At 41.7% G+C, this 17,995-nt stretch overlaps 1 protein-coding gene across 7 annotated transcripts in view; it reads left to right on the top strand.

Annotated features, from left to right (window-relative positions):
* The first annotated feature begins 1,255 nt into the window (after positions 1 to 1,255).
* Positions 1,256 to 17,995, top strand: part of IL17REL (interleukin 17 receptor E like) — an 86,420-nt gene continuing 69,680 nt past the window's right edge. For 4 of the 7 annotated variants that reach the window (XR_009156033.1, XR_009156034.1, XM_058190280.1 and 1 more), the window contains exon 1: positions 1,256 to 1,455. Coding sequence is in view for 5 of the 7 variants with exons in the window: in XM_058190280.1 (XP_058046263.1) it covers positions 1,360 to 1,455 (96 nt within the window). In the remaining 2 variants the exon portion in view is untranslated. The remainder of the gene's footprint in view (positions 1,456 to 17,995) is intronic. The other 3 variants (XM_058190284.1, XM_058190285.1, XM_058190282.1) reach the window with 2 other exon arrangements.

The raw sequence follows: 17,995 nt of genomic DNA, 5'->3' as shown, positions 1-17,995 counted from the left end.
TCTTCCTCTCCTTTTCCCTTCCTTCTTTCCTTCTTTCTCCTTGCTTCCCTACTGTGGATCTGTTTTCTTGTAGTACAATAAACCAATGAATGTCTGAAATCTTGAAATGCCTCAAGGCAAAACTAGATGATTGGGGATGTTGTGTGACACACAATATACTACAGTGGTGTTGGCTAGTTTGCAAGTATATGCATATATGCAAATTCAGGCCCTGTGGTTAATTTGTCTTGGGCAAATCTGAGTAAATTTATGTACTCAATCATGATTTAGTTAAGCAATATTTGCATATTTTGGGAATGCAGTTCTTAGAAAGTTCATCTTCTCTATCAACCCTTTCAAACATCTCCTAAATTCTATTATGTTGTTGCTAAGCATAGCTTACGAAATACATGTAATTGAAAGAATACTAAATGCTTGTTTCCTGGCTCAAATTCCATTCTGAGGTCTCTTAAATTTATATTTAGATTATGGGTCTCTTGGGGCAAGGAACTCTGTCCCAATGCTCTCTGGATAAAATATTTGAGATGTCCATTTCTATTCGGAACTGCTTTGCCTCTGAGGCAGACACAGCCTCACCCTAACCTGACTCATAAGAATTTTTGCTCATTTAGAATTGATGGGGAAAATAATCGTTTACAGTATCTTAAACCAGGGTCTCAACCTTGGTCCTTTAAGACTTGTGGACTTCAATTCCCAGAGTTCCTCAGCCACATGGCTGAGGGACTCTGGGAGTTGAATCCACAAGTCTTGAAGGACAAAGTTGAGACCCCTGTCTTAAACTACTTGGGGAAAGGAGAAATACAAACATAAAGCAAATCACATTAAAAAGGGAAGAAAAGTGCAAGTGGGAGGAATCAAATATATAATATCCTTTTTTCACGTTCACTTACAAACTGTGGCATATTATTGACAGCCTGAGATAAGCTCTAGGCATCAACTTACATAAAATAGTTCCAGTTAGAAGTCTGTTACCTATTATATCTTAACAAACATTCTTGCACAATTATATACGTCCTTGTAAGGATCAATTGATAATTATGTTAAGATTGAACAAGAGAAAATATTTAGATAGTAGTTTCAGTAAACAAAACAACATTGACTTAAGATTAAAGCTGTTGAATTCAGAAAAAGCCTAGAATATGTTATAGCTTCCAGTAACAACTGAACTTCCCTATGACTCATCTTCAGTGTTGATTTCTACTAAAAGGAGGAGTTCTTTTCAAAGGTAATGGGGGTGGGTGGGACTATTACACTATTTAAATGCCTTGTCAGAGTAAAACAGCTGTTTCTTTAGGACAGTCACCATAATAAAAACCAGAAAAGAAAGTAACTTTTTAAAAAAACTTAACAATCCCAAAGATGAAGTATATGTGGCAGATTTTTGCAATATTTTATGGAGCATATGGCTATCAGCTCATTCCCAGGATTAAAGAATGTGGAGTCACTTGTTCACAGGTATGTTACAATTTGATTTATATCTGCAGTCTCTAAACAGCATCATCCTTTCTCCATTATCTGATTCACTGAGGAACATGTGTATTTGCTACAGTCGTGTGGCCATAGAGAAATGGCTTTTCAATCTTTTATGGGCAATCTTTTTCTAAAGTACGGTATAAATCTGTGTAGTACTAGGATTCAGAAAAACCTCATGGTTACATTTGCAGAGAATTAATAGATTTGTTATGTTGCATATTAGGACTGGTAATTCTTGAAAATATATTGGCTATATTAGATGCTACATTATTATCATAAAATATCAGTGATATTTTTAGATTCTGCATATATATATATATGATACTATAAATCAGAAAAAATGCAGCACATTGTCATGTCATTACTTTGATTAGTATCAAATCATTAATACTTAGGTTTTAATTTCTAAATTGAATTAAAATATCTTGATTCAACTCAAAATATAAAGCTGTATATTAAAGTATGTTTACATACATGGTAATTTGAAAATGTAATACTTAGATTTGGTCTTTCTGGACGCCAATTGTGTGTGTTTTTTTTTAAAAAAATACATTATTTCTATTGCACTTTTAGCATGCAGTATCTCGAGAATGGTGGTTTTCTAAATTAACTCCACTTGAGGGCAGCCTTGCCAGATGGTCTGAGTTGTGAAATTGTGAAACGCTAATGGATGCTTGAAAAATTGAGTTATGAACCACAAAATGTTAGAATGTGTTTGCAAGCAGAATGTCTGAAGCATAACTGGAAGTCCAACATTGGTGAGGATTTTTTCCTGAGAGCAGAAATGCTTCAATTTACCCAGAAAGAAGGGAACAAGCCCACATAATTGTTTCCCAGGACAGGCAGAGTTAGTAGCTCTGTGGGCTAATTATTTGGTATTATTTTTAGAGAAGGAAGACTAACCTCCTTCGGTTATTTAAGTATTTGGCATAAATTAATTTCTGCCGAGTTGAAAAAAAACCCATGAGAATTATCATTGATGTATACTATAATACTTTTTGAAGAAATGATTTGTAAGGTACGATGCAGAGGTGCACCCACCCACTTTCTGACTTTGATATCTTGTTAACTGAGAAGTTTTCAGCTGAAGTTGACCAACACAATTCACTGATTTTGTGTTGAATGGGCCTTAGGGAAAGCAATGATGGATTGACCAGTTGGTGCTGATCCACATTTGCAATTTATGTACTGCTGTAGGTGATTCAGATTAATGTTGTGCCACCACCTTGGATTTAAAGAGTAAAAGGTGCTTTGGAGTGTTTCAAGGCACACACCCCGAAGTATCTATCACAGCTCCTTAAACTAAATGTATTTGGAATGTACAGCAGCTGTGAAAGGCAACTGTGTGATCGAAAGAATAGGCAGAGATGCTTTAAGGCAGGGGTCTCCAACCTTGGCAATTTGAAGACTTGTGGACTTCAACTCCCAGAATCCCTCAGCCAGCATAGCTGGCTGGAGAATTCTGGGAGTTGAAGCCCACAAGTATTAAAGCTGCCAAGTTTGAAGACCTCTGCTTTAAGGAGTAACAAGGAGGGTATGACTGCTCCAAAGGACCTTTTGCCTTTAAATCTAAAGTGCTGCCCAGTCCTCATGCAGGTGTTTGTTAATGAATTGTTTCACGTGGCTGAGCAAACCCAAATGCACTTGCCTGTACTCAGATCTTGGAACAGGACTTGGGGAAATATGTTTCTGAGTGTACCTCAGCCATGGAAGTTCCTTCTTTCCTGTGACCAACATATTTTTCAAATGTCATGGGCATGGAGGGCAAAAAGGGAAAAACTTCTGGAACTTAAGGAACTTCCCTCAAGTTCCAGGAAAAAATCTAGGATTATAAATCTAAACAAATCCAAGAAATCCCTGCCTGAAGAACATGCACCTGACAAATTGTCCTCTTGCCTTCAAGCATTCACAACAAAATAATGGTTTGATACCACAGGAATAGAATAGAATAACAGAGTTGGAAGGGATCTTTGGAGATCTTCTAGTCCAACCCCCTGCTTAGGCAGGAAACTTTACACCACTTCAGACAAATGGTTATCTAACATCTTCTTAAAAACTTCCAGCGTTGGAGCATTCACAACTTCTGGAGGCAAGTTGTTCCATTGATTAATCGTTCTAACTGTCAGGAAATTTCTCCTTAGTTCTAAGCCGCTTCTCTCCTTGATTAGTTTCCACCTATTGCTTCTTGTCCTGCCCTCAGGTGCTTTGGAGAATAGCTTGACTCCCTCTTCTTTGTGGCAGCCCCTGAGATATTGGAACACTGCTATATGTCACCCCTAGTCCTTCTTTTCATTAAACTAGACATACCCAGTTCCTGCAACCGGTCTTCATACGTTTTAGCCTCCAGTCCCCTAATCATCTTTGTTGCTCTTCTCTGCACTCTTTATAGAGTTGTGATCTTTCCTCAAACACTGCAGATATTTATTCAGATAGCCATAACAATGTTGGGATGTGAGAGAGAAAAGGGGGAGAATTGCAATGTCACCCCTGGTGAGTTCATGCTACTCTATTATGTCTGTTGAGCAATGAAAGGTACTATTGATTTAAATCTACCTGAAAGGGTCCTTATAAATCTTTTGCCAATCTGGTCTCCCTTAAATGTTTTGAGACTAACTCCCTAAATTGCCAATCACCTGGAAGATCCAAGTTGGGAAAGCTGCCTCTGCACAAGATTGCACTGTTAATGAGCTACATTACCTAATGTTCTTTTTAAAGCAGAACCTATAGGGAAATCCCCTGATTTGACTTGTATCCTGGTGCAGTTAATTTTGCAACTCGTGTCTGGCGGACTTCTATGTGTGAAGAATGGATATTTTGCTACATTCTGGTTCTTGAGAAGTGGGGACAGGTAGGTAGGTAACTGAAAATGATAAACGTCCACCATGTGGATTTCCTTTCCTTTATTTCCCTTGATTAAAATACATTTTCAAAGAAGGAAATAGCAATATTTTACATGGGATTTCCCTGCCGAAAGAAAGTTGATTAAAAAGCAGTTACTGAATCATGAGGGAGTTCTTTCCCAATCAGATGTGACTTCAGTTCTTCACCTTTGGTACAGTTCAGCTTAATGACCTGTGTGTTGTAACCTGCACAATTTGAGCAACTAGAAGAAAACAGTTTTAAAGTAAAACTAAAGCCAGACTCAAAGATTTGCCTATAAACCGGACTGCATTGATTCATGCTGCATCATCATTTTTGCTGATTTATTTTGAAAGAGGATTCAGATTAAGGCCTCTTGCCGATCAGAACAAAAGCAAGAACTCAGTTAGCACTGACTCATCAGAACTGAACAAATCGGCCAATTGTTTTCCCAAAGAGAGCTGGGCAGGGCAGAAAGGAAGCACTTGTAAATGTGTTTTACTCCATTATGCTTAATGGATACTCATATAATCCCTCCTGTAATACTACTACGTAATACCTCAGCAAAGTCTCCATGTTTCATTGTCAGTTCTTCAGAAAGTGCTGTGGTCTGTAGAGTTCAATTCAAGTATTAAAAAATCATACAAAAAGTCCCATTATGGCAACTAAGCCGCAATTGGGGCGGCACATGGGTTTATAGTGGATTGAAAGATTTTTTTTAACAAGTGCAATATAATGGGAATTTTGAAATCCTTCCAGGGTCTGAAATGATTTCTAAAAAGAAGAAAAATAAAGTAGTATCAATCATAAACCAAATGGTCCATTCATTTGAATAAAGCAGACTATTTCTTGATCCAATTGCAGGCCTCAATTTAAAAATACGAAGAATGCCATTGACTTCAATCAAATAAGTTCACACATTGCATTTTTCTATTAGGTGATTGATGTCTATATATATACTTATGCAGATAAGTTTGGGGAGTAGCCAGTGGTGAAATGTAAAATTTGTTACTACTGTTTCTGGGGTGTGGCTTGGTGGTGGTGGGGTAATGTGAGGCCACATTGGCTAAAGAGGTTGTAAAAAAATGCTTTTAAAAGGCTCTGATGATCCCAGCTGAGTTGCCTGATTGTCAGAGGCTTTTGCTTTTTTTTAAAGCATTTTTTTTGCCTTTAAAAGAAAAAAAAGCCTCTGATGATCAGGCAACTCAGTTGGAATTGACAGAGCTTTTTAAAAGCATTTTTTCTACAACTTTTTCAGCCGAAGAGGTTGTAAAAATGCTTTTAAAATGCTCTGACGATCCCAGCTGAGCCATGCGATCATCAGAGGCTTTTTTTTTTACTTTTAAAAGCATTTTTTCGGCTGAAAGTAAAAAATAAAACAAAAAACAAAAAACCCTCTAATGATCATGCGGCTGAGATGGGCATGGGGAGGGGGCGCAGGGATTTTTGCCACCGGTTCTCCGAACCACCCTTCTCCATCGCTACTGGATTGGGCAATCCAGTCCGAACCGGGAGCATTTCACCCCTGGGGTGTAGCTTGTCTCCATGATGGTGCAAGTATAAGCAGATTTCTAGTGTACAAGTTGCATTGTTTTTTTTCTGCCATGTTGTGTGCCCTTATAGACCTTCACAAGTACCCATTCTAAAGACTGCCAGTTCACCATCAAGGATACATATCTCTATATTCACCTTTTCTCATTTAAATAATAAACATAATTCAATGGAGAGCTATTCCAGTAATGTGCAAGGATATTACAAGGAAGGAATCATTGTACCCATTTCTTGGTTTGATGTGGGACCAAAGCTTTACTGAATTTGGCGAGTCCAGCCAGAGTGGGTGACTAGTCTAAATGAAAAAAAGATTATGCTATTGGTGTATAAACTCAGAAAACACGGGTAGAGTAGGGGCAATTCGTCCTGTGGCTCCAGCTTCTGCTACTTTGGATTACACATTCACTTCGTGCCCACAACCACGACTGTCATACAAATTACTTAGCAGAGTCACAGGAGCTTTGTGTAAGCCAGGCAAAGAATTTCTGAAAATATATACATTGGAAAAATGAACACATTTCAGATCCCATTTTTGCAGTTCTAAGATGGTCAAATTCTTTTCGGATAAAATATGAGATGAACCTCATTTTAGAAGATAATAGGAAAATAATAGACCTTTAAGGCATGGAATTAAACTGTTTAGTGTAGGCCTGGAATCTTCCCAGATCAGACAAGGGACAGCAAGTGGCCAAAATCCAATGGCAAGTTTTTGTTTTACAGAAAGGAGAAGCAAAATAGGAAAGGTTCCTGTATAAAAGAGAAGACATTTTAATATATATTATCCACTTCAAAGATTGAAAATGTCAGTCCTTGTCTTCTGGAGATGTCATTGTGTCCCTGTTGCAAATTCCATCCACATCTAGGTGAGATGGGAGTAAAAAACCCTTGGATAAGAATTGATTAAAATGTGTAAGAAAATTATCTTAGCGCAGGGGTGGGCTCCAAAATTTTTAGCAAGGGGTCCTCTGCCCGGTAACTGGGTAGGTATGGCCATGGTGGGCATGGCCTAGTTCGCCTTCTGCACCACGGTGGGGAGGGGTGCTTTTGCCCTCTCCGGGCTCCAGAAGTTTTTCTTGAGCCTCTGGGGCCCTGTGGAGGCCAGAAACGGGCTCATTTGTGGCCTTCCTGAACTTCCGGTAGGCCCGTTTTTCGCACTCCCCAAGCCTCCATGCACATCCTGCACTAACCTGCATCCAAAACGGGCTGCGTGGGGACTCCTGGAAGGGGAGGGGTGGGTGAGGCCAGCCAGGAGTGGGGTTTAGGGGTTCTCTGAACTGCACAGAATCTTAGCTAGAGGTTCTCCTGAACCCCTGTGAACTCCCAGCAGCCCACTCCTGCTTAGGGGCCTTTATCCCAGGGGTGAAATCTACTTACCTTCCTTACCTGTTCAGAAGTGCATGTGCCATGCGCGTCACATGCGTGCGCAGACCTGCACATGTGCAAAACCTGTGCATGCGCAGAAGGTAAAAAACACATTATTTCCTGGTTAAGACTAGGAAGTAATGACTCCCAGGTAGCTTTGCTCCGCCATTGCTACCGGATCGCCAAACCAGTGGCCGCGATCACTACCGGATTGCACGAGCAGTCCAAACTGGGAGCATTTCACCCCACTTTGTCCACTTCTCTTTTGAAAACGGGTTACAAGATAACTAGCAAAAACCTAGTTACGTATACTTTCTGACTTATCTAGAGATACAGAGAGAGAGAGGGAGGGAGAATTGCCTATTTGACTGGTACAGTCATACAGATATAAGAAAGGAAAGAAAACCTCCCTCCAGGCATTAATACATCTGCTTAGTGGGATAGAGTTGATGATGACTCTAACATGAAAGAGAAACTGTTTTGCTTTCTTGATCCTGTATATTGTTTCAGCTCCTACAAAAGATTAGTATTCTGTGCTGTCCTTACATGCCACATGCTCTTTGAATCATTATGTCAATTTGGATCAGGACAAGATGTCCTCATGTGTTCTTTGTTCTTTTCTTAGAACAAAGTTGAGGAAATAGGATTGAAATCCATTCCGGACTTGAGAATTTTGTTTCCTCCTTTTTGGTTTTACACACTGATGATTCCTTATTTTCTCACCAAGTTCCTTCTTGTTCCAGACTGCAGTTTAAGAGTTTATTCCATTTGTCTGGTCTCCCCACTTGTGAAACTAGTCTAGTGATTTTATTTTATTTTAATTTTTGTATATAATAAGGTATCCACTTCAACCATCAACACCCATAATGACTTATACCGATGTCAGCATTATTTTTAAGGTTCACTGAACAGTCAGCTAAGTGCTTAGACTGAATTTGGCATTTTTATAAATAATATTATTAGGTTTTTATCCTGGCTTTTTAAAAAAATAACATGTTGGAAGAAAACTTCCCAATCACCTAAAACACTGATCTTGGGTATCTGACAAATATAAAACAGTAAGAAAAAAATGAGTCTTTTTCTAAAGGCAAACTCTCTAATTTTTCCTAGAAAATTGTATGCTACAATGTTATTGCAGGTTTTATATTTATTTCTAATTATTTAATATAACTTGTTGCATTTTATATCATTTTTGGTTTGGTACAACCTTTTCATCCATCACAGTAGATTGGGATAATTATTTTTCTTACCTATTTCCTTGGTTATTTTTAGGAAATTCTCGATTCTTTCTGTACAATTAGAAAGGGGCTAAATCATTTTAATGATCAAAAGAAAGGGAAAGGATGAAAACTAGCTGCTAAAAGTTATGATTTATATAACACCAACTATGAAGAAATTGATAACTAAGAACATCATATACATCGATCTGCATAACATATTCCATATGTGGATGGTTTACACCAAGGGTGACAAACTCGCAGCCTGCGGGCTGGATACTTAATCTATGATTGGGTGGAATTTATGGGTATCTTCTATATTATTTGTCTTTTTAAAGAAAATTTGATTTTAGGTGGCACTGTTACATCTCCAGATTAAAAGCTGCTCAAGTACCTGATTGTGCTATCAGGAAAAGAAATGTTGCAGTTGAGATAACAATAAAATGTAACTCCCTGTCTGGTCTTGGGTCTTTGGTTTATAAAAACACTTGGATTTGACTTATTCTTGGTAGTTGTAGTTCTAACTTGCTTAGGCCTGAGGCTGATATATCCAAGTCTTTGTGTGCCAATGAATGCTCAAAATGCAGCATTGTTGATAGCACTTTCACATCTACAATGCCACATTGGACACAACATTGTGAAACAAAGATTGACGTATACAGATTGTGAAAGGATCCTAACTGACTATTGATTCTACTTGTTTTTATGAGTTGTACCTTGTAGCACATTCCTTTGCTTACTAGTTAAAGGCATGACATACTGTCTTTGGGGGAACTTATTCTCTTACGTAAATTATGGCATGCCAGCTTTCCATTCTCTTGGATAAAGGGAGAATGTCTTGGTCAGAAAGCTCTTACATGGCTAATCTATTTTGGGGGCCATACAATGAAATCATAGGCTGGAGATAGTACACCTTCAAATATGCTTCTGAGAACCATTGCTTTCTATTATACCATCTTTATAATATTGCATCTTCAAAGGTATTTGGTTGCTTTAAGTGAGTAAAGCACCTGGCAAAACAGGTGAGTTCCGTGGCTGCTCAGTCAACTAACCTAGTTGTCAAAGTGGAGATCTAGCATACTTGCTGAATTAGCTCATGAAGATAAACTACATTGAGTTAACATCTTTGAACTGCATGTCCTTCTAGAAATTGCATTGTTACCTCTTAACCTGTATTACTGTATGGCAGATGCTTTTCTTTGAAAAGGAAACTATTTTTCACATGCTATATTTTCAAGGCTTTACAGACACATTACTGTAAACATTTTTCTTCACAACTTCCTTATGTATTTTAGTTATCATTCATGAAGAAAGCTGTATTTCATCTTGTTTTCTTTTTAAGCTTCTTCCTGGTTTGCATGCTATATTTTTTTTCCCATTGCAGTTTCCCCAATACTGTTTAAATTTACTTCTGTTTGGCTTGACTTCATAATAAATTGAATTACGTGACTGTTCCAAGTACTAACTGAATCCGTTTTTCATTCTGCAAAGACTGCTGTGTAACCTACCTGGCCTGGTAATTTGTGGAAGAAATTTAGGATTAGCCCATGGCAGAGTTCCCACATCTCATGTTATAACCCTGATGAGAGTAAGCTACAATGGGTGGATTTACATCTCATGTTATCCATAAATCCCATCTGGGATTAAATCATGCTATGCTTAATCTTATACCTGAAGACAATCTGTAAAGCTCAGGTCAATTTAACTTTCTGAAGAACTGCCCAATATTTTTTTTTGAAAGTACAGGTGATGCTTAAAGCTCATACTTTAGCTTTCTAATGTTATATTTACAGAACTTACATCCTATTGGTTTGGTCTGCACATTGCATTAAATCAACAAGCAGTTGGTTTACCTTAGCTTTATTCAGTGTGTGAATCCAGTCAATTGTATCTTAGTCAACAATTTGTGGTTAAAATTGGGGCAGTGCATAATGAATAAGCCTAGTGAGTAAGTAAACTTATTATTTTTATGATCCTTAAGGGTGGGGTATGAGCATAGAATTGTTTGGTACTTCATCCTTTTAATATTTTTTTATTTATTTATTTATTAGTTTGTCAAACATAGACATGAACAAGGGAAATGAGTACAGATAAATGGGGACAGTAGGACAGGGATGGTAGGCACGCTGGTGCGCTTATGCCCGTCCCCTTTACAAATCTATTAGGAATGGGGTGAGATCCAGGATAGACAGTTTAAGGTTGAAGCTGTGTGGGTTTGAGGATGTAACAACAGAGTCAGGTAGAGCATTCCAGGCGTTGACCACTCTGTTGCTGAAGTCATATTTTCTGCAATTGAGTTTGGAGCGGTTTACCTTGAGTTTGTACCAATTGTTTGCCCGTGTATTATTGATGTTGAAGCTGAAGAAGTCGTTGACAGGTAAGACGTTGTAGCAGACAATTTTGTGTACTATGCTTAGATCAGACTGTAGGCAGCACAGTTCCAGATTGTCCAAGCCCAAAATTTCAAGTATGGTGGGATAAGGGATTCTATTGTGAGTAGAGGAGAATATATATTGGTGGTTTGTGTTTAGACACAAAAACTCAACTACCATGCCCAATTTGCCTGTGATAAACTTAAAAGAGACTATGAAATAGTCTTTTGTTAGTGACTATCTGAAGTTATGTGACTGCTGCAACTGACTTCCATATCACAATCTCTGGATACATTTATGTCACCAGCTCACATAAATCTGATTGAAGAATTTAAATAGTGGATCAAATATGAGCTAGCAATGTGCTGCAGCTGCCAAAAAAGCCAACACAGTCTTATGCTGCATTAACAGAAGGATAGAATCAAGATCATGTGAAGTGTTAAAACCACTATTGCATCTAGTTTTGGTTGCCACAATATAAAATGATGTTGGGACTCTAGAATGAGTGCAGAGAAGAGCAAAAAAGATGATTAGGGTATTGGAGGCTAAAACCTATGAAGAACAGCCACAGGAATTGGGTATGTCTAGTTTAATGAAAAGAAGGAATACGAGTGACATGATAGTAATTTTCCACTATCCAAGGGGCTGCCATAATGAAGAGGGGATCAATCTATTCTCTAAAGCACCTGAAGGCATGACAAGAAGCAATGGATGGAAACTAATCAAAGAGAGAACCAATTTAGAACTAAGAAGAAATTTTCTGACAATTAGAACAATTAATCAGTTGAATGATTTGCCTCCAGAAGTTGTGAGTGCTCCAACACTGGCCGTTTTTTAAGAAGAGATTGGAGAGCTATTTGTCTGAAATTGTGTAAGGCTTCCTACTTGAGCAGGGGATTGGATTAGAAGATTTCCAAGGTCCCTTTGAACTCTGTTATATACTTATATATAAAAGGCACATGAAATTGTTTGAAATTCACATTTAAAATACATCTATAATTTAAATGTCACTCAGTACACAAGCAAATAGTTATATTATTTAATTATATGTTAAACAATGATTAAGCAATCTTGCTTATTGTGGACAAGGTTAAAGATCTTAAATTTTCATATATATTCAGTGAAGCTCAGTTTCTTAATTGCTGATGTGAATTATTCATCGTGTATGTATATTGGTATGCAAATGCACCTAACAACTAGACACAAGAACAGTTTTTTCCAGAAGGCTATCACTCTGCTAAACAAATAATTCCCTCAACAATGTCAAACTATTTACTAAATCTACACTACTATTAATCTTCTCATCGTTTTCATCACCAATCTCTTTCCACTTATGACTGTATGACTATAACTTTTTGTTGCTAATCACTAAGGGTTAAATTGCAACCCATGACCATCATTTGTGTTGTAAATGTTGTACCTTTGATGAAGGTATTTTTTTTCTTTCTTTTTATTTTCTTTTATGTACACTGAGAGCGTATGCACCAAAACAAATTCCTTGTGTGTCCAATCACACTTGGTCAATTTATTTATTTATTATTTATTTATTTAATCATATTTGTATACCGCCCTATCTCCCGAGGGACTCAGGGCGGTTAACAGGCACTTAAAAACACATAAATACAGCATAAAAACAATATTAAAAAACTTATTCTAAAAGCCCAATAACTAAAAAATATATAAAAATAAAACCCAATTTAAAACCCGTAAATTTAAAATCTAACTCAGTCCTGCGCAAATAAATAAGTATGTTTTAAGCTCGCGGCGGAAGGTCCGAAGGTCTGGAAGTTGACGAAGTCCTGGGGGTAGCTCGTTCCAGAGGGTGGGAGCCCCCACAGAGAAGGCCCTTCCCCTGGGTGCCGCCAGACAACATTGCCTCGCTGACGGCACCCTGAGGAGTCCCTCTCTATGAGAGCGCACGGGTCAGTGAGAGGTATTCGGTAGCAGTAGGCGGTCCCGTAAGTAACCCGGCCCTATGCCATGGAGCGCTTTGAAGATGGTCACCAAAACCTTGAAGCGCACCCGGAAGGCCACAGGTAGCCAGTGCAGTCTGCGCAGGATAGGTGTCATGCGGGAGCCACGAGGGGCTCCCTCTATCACCCGCGCAGCCGCATTCTGGACTAACTGCAGCCTCCGGATGCCCTTCAAGGGGAGCCCCATGTAGAGAGCATTGCAGTAATCCAGGCGAGACGTCACGAGTGCATAGGGCATCCCGGTCCAGAAAGGGGCGCAACTGGCGCACCAGGCGAACCTGGTAGAATGCTCTCCTGGAGACGGCCGTCAAATGGTCTTCTAAAGACAGCCGTTCATCCAGGAGGACGCCTAAGTTGTGCACCCTCTCCATCGGGGCCAATGACTCGCCACCGACGGTCAGCCGCGGATTTAGCTGACTGTACCGGGATGCCGGCATCCACAGCCACTCTGTCTTGGAGGGATTGAGCTTGAGCCTGTTTCTCCCCATCCAGACCCGTACGGCCTCCAGACACCGGGACAGCACTTCGATAGCTTCGTTGGGGTAGTCCGGTGTGGAAAAGTACAGCTGGGTGTCATCCGCGTACAGCTGGTACCTCACACCGAAACCACTGATGATCTCACCCAGCGGCTTCATGTAGATGTTGAACAGAAGGGGCGAGAGGATCGACCCCTGCGGCACCCCACAAGTGAGGCGCCTCGGGGCCGACCTCTGCCCTCCCGTCAACACCGTCTGCGATCGGTCGGAGAGATAGGAGGAGAACCACCGATAAACGGTGCCTCACACTCCCAATCCCTCTAACCGGCGCAGCAGGATACCATGGTCGATGGTATCGAAAGCCGCTGAGAGGTCTAATAGGACCAGGGCAGAGGAGCAACCCCTATCCCTGGCCCTCCAGAGATCATCCACCAACGCGACCAAAGCCATCTCCGTGCTGTAGCCGGGCCGGAAACCGGACTGGAACGGGTCTAGATAGACAGTTTCATCCAGGTGTAAGGGAAACTGATATGCCACCATACTCTCTACAACCTTCGCCGCAAAGCGAAGGTTGGAGACCGGACGATAATTACCTAAAACAGCCGGGTCCAGGGAAGGCTTCTTGAGGAGGGGCCTCACCACCGCCTCTTTCAAGGCGGCCAGAAAGACACCCTCCACCAAAGAAGCAGTCGTAATCGCCTGGAGCCAGCCTCGTGTCACCTCCTGAGTGGCCAGCACCAGCCAGGAGGGGCACGGGTCCAGTAAACACGTGGTGGCATTCAACCTACCCAACAACCTGTCCATGTCCTCGGGAGCCACAGGGTCAAACTCATCCCAAACAACGTCACCAAGACCACCCTCGGACGTCTCACCTGAGTCACCGCAATTTTGGTCCAACCCGTCCCGAAGCTGAACGATTTTATCGTATAGATAACCGTTAAACTCCTCAGCACGTCCCTGCAGCGGGTCATCCCGCTCCCCCTGGTGAAGGAGGGAACGAGTCACCCGAAACAGGGCGGCTGGGCGGTTATCTGCCGACGCAATGAGGGAGGAGGCGTAGCAACGCCTCGCTTCCCTCAATGCCACTAGGTAAGCCCTAGTATAGGACTTCACTAGTGTCCGATCAGCCTCTGAACGGCTAGACCTCCAGGAGCTCTCTAGGCGTCTTCTCCGGCGTTTCATCCCCCTCAGCTCCTCGGAGAACCAGGGAGCCGGTTGGGACCTGCGCCGGGTCAGAGGCCGCAGAGGCACGACACGATCTAAGGCCCCCGCCGCGGCCCGTTCCCAGGCCGCAACAAGTTCCTCAGACGTGCCGTGAGCCAGACCCTCAGGAAGTGGCCCAAGCTCCGTCCGGAACCTCTCCGGGTCCATCAGGCGCCTGGGACGGAACCAACGCATCGGCTCCATCTCCCTGCAGTGTTGGATGGCAGTCAGAAAGTCCAGGCGAAGGAGAGAGTGATCTGACCATGACAGAGGTTCAATGACTATTTCCTTTAAGTCCAGATCTCTCAACCACTGACCAGAGACAAAAATCAGATCCAGTGTACCACCCCCAGTGTGAGTAGGGCCATCAACTACTTGAGTCAGGTCCAAGGCCGTCATGGAAGCCGTGAACTCCCGAGCTGCTGTCGATGACGAGCCGGAAGATGGCAAGTTAAAATCCCCCATGACTAAAAGTCTGGGGGTCTCAACTGCCACCCCAGCAAGCACCTCCAGGAGCTCGGGCAGGGCAGCTGTCACGCAGCAAGGAGCCAGGTACGCGACCAGCAAGCCCATCTGACATCTATGGCCCCACTTCACAAAGAGGGATTCACACCCGGCAATCTGAGGCACAGTGGTCTCCCTCGGCTCCAGACTCTCTCTAATCACAACCGCCACCCCCCCACCCCTACCCTGGGCTCTCGGCTGATGGAATGCACGGAAACCTGGCGGGCACATCTGTACCAGGGGCACGCCCCCTTCTGTGCCCAACCAGGTCTCCGTAATGCCTATGAAGTCCGCGGCACCCCCCTGAATAAGATCGTGAATTAGGGGGGCCTTATTGGCCACGGACCGTGCATTACACAACATCAGCCGAAGGCCCGGGCTCTGAGGGTCTTGACCATCCGGGGAATGGGAAAAGTCTGAGGGCTCGGGGCGCGCGATCGCCTGCAAGCATCGAGCGCGCACCCCCTTAACACGATCCGAGCCCCCACTTCCGCCAAATCTGCCCCTCCCCCATACCGTGCAAATGGCACCACCCTCCACCAGTGGAACACGAACTCCCCCCGTAACCCTCGGACCTATTAACTCACCGCCACGAGCATGCGCAGGAACTGATACCCCACCCGGCGGGTTTCCCCCAACACCCGCCCTACCCCTCCCACCCCTTAAAAATGCCCTATCTAAAAACCCCCAAAGGCTCTTCCTCTTCGCATGCCACCTCTGTGGATCCCAAGACCCGTCATTGAGGCCGGCCCTTGGTAATAAAACGGGCCATTCCTGCGAGGCGGGGGCACCTCGCAGGCGCAAGAGTTCCTGTACTGAATAGCGTAAACGAATCGTAAAAATAACACTTTGCTAGGGAATAGCAGTCGACGGGAGATGATAATTGTCCGGGATGGCAGGATATTAGTCAATAGTTCTTCACATGGATACCCATCGTCCGATGGTGGCTGACACATGATGACAGATAGGCTAAAGATGGAAAGGTGGAAAAAATAGCCCAGTCCTAAAATCCATGGGGAAACGAGGTGGGTGGGTCTTCTACCACCTTCAGCAATGACTACAATTCTATTCTATTCTATTCTGTTCTGTTCTGTTCTGTTCTGTTCTGTTCTGTTCTGTTCTATTCTATTCTATGACAAGGAGTCCATGTGCCTGGGTAGTATACCAATTACATTGCTAACTGTCTGTAGTTTAGCCTTAGTGATTCATAAGAACCTCATAATAATAACCTTGTTATCACAAATAGTGCTGCATACGTCTGTCTGTTAAGGTGAACAGTCTGGTTGTTAACTGAGATGATATAATATTAATCCTGAAACAACAGCATTGATTGCCTACACCTAAAGTAGTGTCACTAGTCAATTAGCCTTAATTGATTAGGGTCTAGGTACTGAAAAAGAATAAATATATAGTAATGCTACTTACTTTATGTTAAGACCAGCTGCTTATGCTCCACCAATGGGACTATGTCTCAGTGTGCTGGCCAGGTGTGGCAAATTCTTAGTTCAGTGCCACAATAAGTGCCCTCTTTCAAGAGATGCTTGGATGGCCTACATACTAACTTATTTCACAGAACAATTAAATATCCTTTTCTCTAGATACTGTATTTCTGGGCTAATGTTATGCCAGGACCAGCCAGTTAGTTTCCTTTTCTGTTTTTACAATTTATCATCATATGTCTATTATTTTTAAACATTGTTGGCTTTATCTGAACATTTACTATTCCTTTCAAATCATGCTGGGGTTCCTTGGGAAGAAAGCATAATATGAAATAACAACAAAGGCACTCTCATCTAAGAGTGAGATGGGCAGTATCTAAATCCAATAAATAATAATGCATTTTTATTTGACATTGTTTCTTCCAGTACAAAGAATTCCTCAGAATGATATACCGAAGATTTAAAATGGCGAAAGCATAAAAAAGAATAGTGCAACTGTGAAACGAACAGTAAAAAAGCAGAAAATTTTTCGAAATGACCATCAGATCATTAGTATTTCATGTATAGTATTATATTCACATGCTCTGATGCTAAGAAGTTAGATGTTCTACTCTCCCTCCTCACCTGAAAAGAACTCTGTTACAACTGCCAGTTGCCTCACATTCCGTTACCTCAGTTCAAACTTTCAGACGTTCCACTCCTTCACTCAGGAGTGGTCAATGTATCAAGCCTGATCACATAGTTTCATAGTGAAGCATGGGTATCCAGCTAGTAATAAAATAAACAACAACAAAAAAGTTTGTTGCAAAAGTGACTGCCTGCGAAGACTTCTGTATTGGGGCTGAAAAGCAAAAGTGGAAGCAGTATGCTCTGTCCCATATTTGGGTAGACCAAGTTGCCCTGATAAAAAACACTTTTAAGCTTTGAAGCAGGACTGTTTAAATCCACTCCACCTCTTAAGAGTCAACAACCAGTATGGGTTCTTTTAATTCTGGGTTCACTTGGGCTCCGCATACCCAACACCTCTAACCATTTTCATAGGACATGCTTTTCAGATGCCTCTCCATGAACAAATGCTTTCTATTCCAGATGTCTTCTGGCAGACAGAATAAAGGAAGACTACTAAAAATTATTTCCTCTTTATGCCTTTATTTATGATATTTTGATGAACCATACTATGAGGGACATGGTGACTCAGTGGCTAAGACATTGAGCTTGTTGATTGAAAGGTCGGGAGTTCAGCAGTTTGAATCCCTAGTGCCGCATAACAGGGTGAACTCCTGTTACTTGTCTCAGCTTCTGCCAACCTAGCAGTTTGAAAGCACGTAAAAAATGAAAGTAGAAAAATAGGGACTACCTTTGGTGGAAAGGTAACAGCGTTCCGTGCGCCTTTGGCATTTAGTCATGCTGGCCACATGACCAAGGAGACATCTTCGGACAGCGCTGGCTCTTCGGCTTTGAAATGGAGATGAGCACTGCCCCTTAGAGTTGGGAACGACTAGCACATATGTGTGAAGGGAACCTTTACCTTTACTATTCATTTCAGTTGTGGCATGTTTTATATAG

Source organism: Ahaetulla prasina, chromosome 7, assembly GCF_028640845.1.
Source record: "Ahaetulla prasina isolate Xishuangbanna chromosome 7, ASM2864084v1, whole genome shotgun sequence".
Lineage (NCBI taxonomy): Eukaryota > Metazoa > Chordata > Lepidosauria > Squamata > Colubridae > Ahaetulla > Ahaetulla prasina.
Note: the sequence above shows the minus strand (reverse complement) of the source record. Positions and strands in the feature narration are given on the sequence as shown.